The following is a 2,500-nucleotide window of genomic DNA, read 5'->3' on the forward strand; positions in this document are numbered from 1 at the left end:
AGATTGGGATTGGCATTGAGATTGTGATTGGGATTCAGATTGGGATCGGGATTGAGATTGGCATTGGGATTGAGATTGGGATCGGGATTGGGATTGAGATTGGGATCGGGATTGAGATTGTGATTGGGATTCAGATTGGGATTGGGATTGAGATTGGGATTGGGATTGAGATTGGCATTGGGATTGGGATTGGGATTGGGAATCAGATCGGGATTGGGATTCAGATTGGCATTGAGATTGGGATTGGGATTGGGATTGGGATTGGGAATCAGATCAGGATTGGGATTGGGATTGGGATTCAGATTGGGATTGAGATTGGGATCGGGATTGAGATTGTGATCGGGATTGGGATTGTGATCGGGATTGGGATCGGGATCGGGATTGAGATTGGGATTGGGATTGAGATTGAGATTGGGATTGGGATTGGGATTGAGATTGGGATTGGGATTGGGATTCAGATTGGGATTGAGATTGGGATTGGGATTGGGATTGAGATTGGGATTGGGATTGGGATTCACATTGGGATTGAGATTGGGATTGGGATTGGGATTCAGATTGGATTGGGATTGGGATTCAGATTGGGATTGAGATTGGGATTGGGATTGGGATTCAGATTGGGATTAGGATTGGGATTCAGATTAGGATTGGCATTGAGATTGTGATTGGGATTCAGATTGGGATTGGGATTGAGATTGGGATTGGGATTCAGATTGGGATTGGGATTGGGATTCAGATTGGGATTGGGATTGAGATTGGGATTCAGATTGGGATTCAGATTGGGATTGGGATTGAGATTCAGATTGGGATTGGCATTGAGATTGGGATTGGGATTCAGATTGGGATCGGGATTGAGATTGTGATTGGGATTCAGATTGGGATCGGGATTGAGATTGGCATTGGGATTGAGATTGGGATCGGGATTGGGATTGAGATTGGGATCGGGATTGAGATTGTGATTGGGATTCAGATTGGGATTGGGATTGAGATTGGGATTGGGATTGAGATTGGCATTGGGATTGGGATTGGGATTGGGAATCAGATCGGGATTGGGATTCAGATTGGCATTGAGATTGGGATTGGGATTGGGATTGGGATTGGGAATCAGATCAGGATTGGGATTGGGATTGGGATTCAGATTGGGATTGAGATTGGGATCGGGATTGAGATTGTGATCGGGATTGGGATTGTGATCGGGATTGGGATCGGGATCGGGATTGAGATTGGGATTGGGATTGAGATTGAGATTGGGATTGGGATTGGGATTCAGATTGGGATTGAGATTGGGATTGAGATTGGGATTGGGATCGGGATTGAGCCTTGGACTCTATCCCACTTTGCTGTCAGTCAGTGCAGTAATTCTGTGTAAACCTGGTGTAACTCAGACTGGTCCACGTGCTGGTTCTATTCCCTGTCCACCTGCAGGAGACCTCCTGGGGTCGGCGATGGAGAATCTGGATGGATTACTGAGACTCCCCACAGGGTGCGGGGAGCAGAACATGGTGAAATTTGCCCCTAACATCTACGTGCTGAGGTACCTGAATAAAACCAATCAACTGACTGGGCAAATCCTGGAGAGGACCACTGGTTACCTCCGGACAGGTACATCTGCATCCGACTGCGTCCCTCTGTGCGGGGTGGGGGGAGGGGGGGTCTGTCTTACCCAGTGTGGGGAGGAATCCCCCCCTCACTGTACAGGGGGTGGGAAGGGAGGGGAGGAGGGGCAAACACTGGAGATTGCCTGTGCCTGAGGAGGGAGGTGGGGGTGGGGGGGAGGGGGGAGGGGGGGAATGCGCACTGAAAGATCCCACGAGACTGTGAGATGCCTCACCAAGTTGAAGAGCGGGACCTTCAAAAAGGAAGATTTTAGAGGATTGGGAGAAACCCAACCCCCGACATCGAGCTCACTCACACGAGCGACGTTACCCATAGACCAGTAGAAACGTTACAACACAGAAGGAGGCCATTCAGCCCATCTTGTCCATGCCAGCCCCAGGACACCCAGATGCCCTTTCTAACCCCACCTTCCTGCAACCGGCCCATAGCCCTGCAGCTTACAGCACTTAAGGTGCAGATTCGGGTACTTTTTAAATGAGTTTAGAGTTTCTGCCTCTACCACCAACTTGAGCAGCGAGTTCCAGACACCCACTACCCTCTGCTTAAAAAAGTTCCTCCTCATGTCCCCCCTACACCTTCTGCCACTTATCATGGATCTATGACCCCTGGTTCTAGAATTCTCCGCCAAGGGAAACAATTTGATCCTGTCCACTCTACCTATTCCCCTCATCATTTTGTCCACCTCAATCAAGTCACCTCTCAGCCTTCTTCGTTCTAAGGAAAATAACCCCACCCTATCCATTCTCTCCTCATAGCTACACTTTTCTAACCCTGGCAACGTTCTTGTAACCCTCCTCTGCACTCTCTCCAGAGCTATTACATCCTTCCTGTAATGTGGTGACCAGAACTGCACGCAATACTCCAATTGTGGCCTCACCAGTGTTTT

At 49.2% G+C, this 2,500-nt stretch overlaps 1 protein-coding gene across 1 annotated transcript in view; it reads left to right on the top strand.

Annotated features, from left to right (window-relative positions):
- Nucleotides 1–2,500, top strand: part of LOC121275035 (alpha-2-macroglobulin-like) — a 133,856-nt gene that overhangs the window by 17,839 nt on the left and 113,517 nt on the right. Inside the window, exon 8 of the mRNA XM_041182425.1 lies at nt 1,423–1,599. Within this exon, the coding sequence (XP_041038359.1) occupies nt 1,423–1,599 (177 nt within the window). The remainder of the gene's footprint in view (nt 1–1,422; nt 1,600–2,500) is intronic.

This window comes from Carcharodon carcharias (genome assembly GCF_017639515.1).
Source record: "Carcharodon carcharias isolate sCarCar2 chromosome 40 unlocalized genomic scaffold, sCarCar2.pri SUPER_40_unloc_3, whole genome shotgun sequence".
NCBI lineage: Eukaryota > Metazoa > Chordata > Chondrichthyes > Lamniformes > Lamnidae > Carcharodon > Carcharodon carcharias.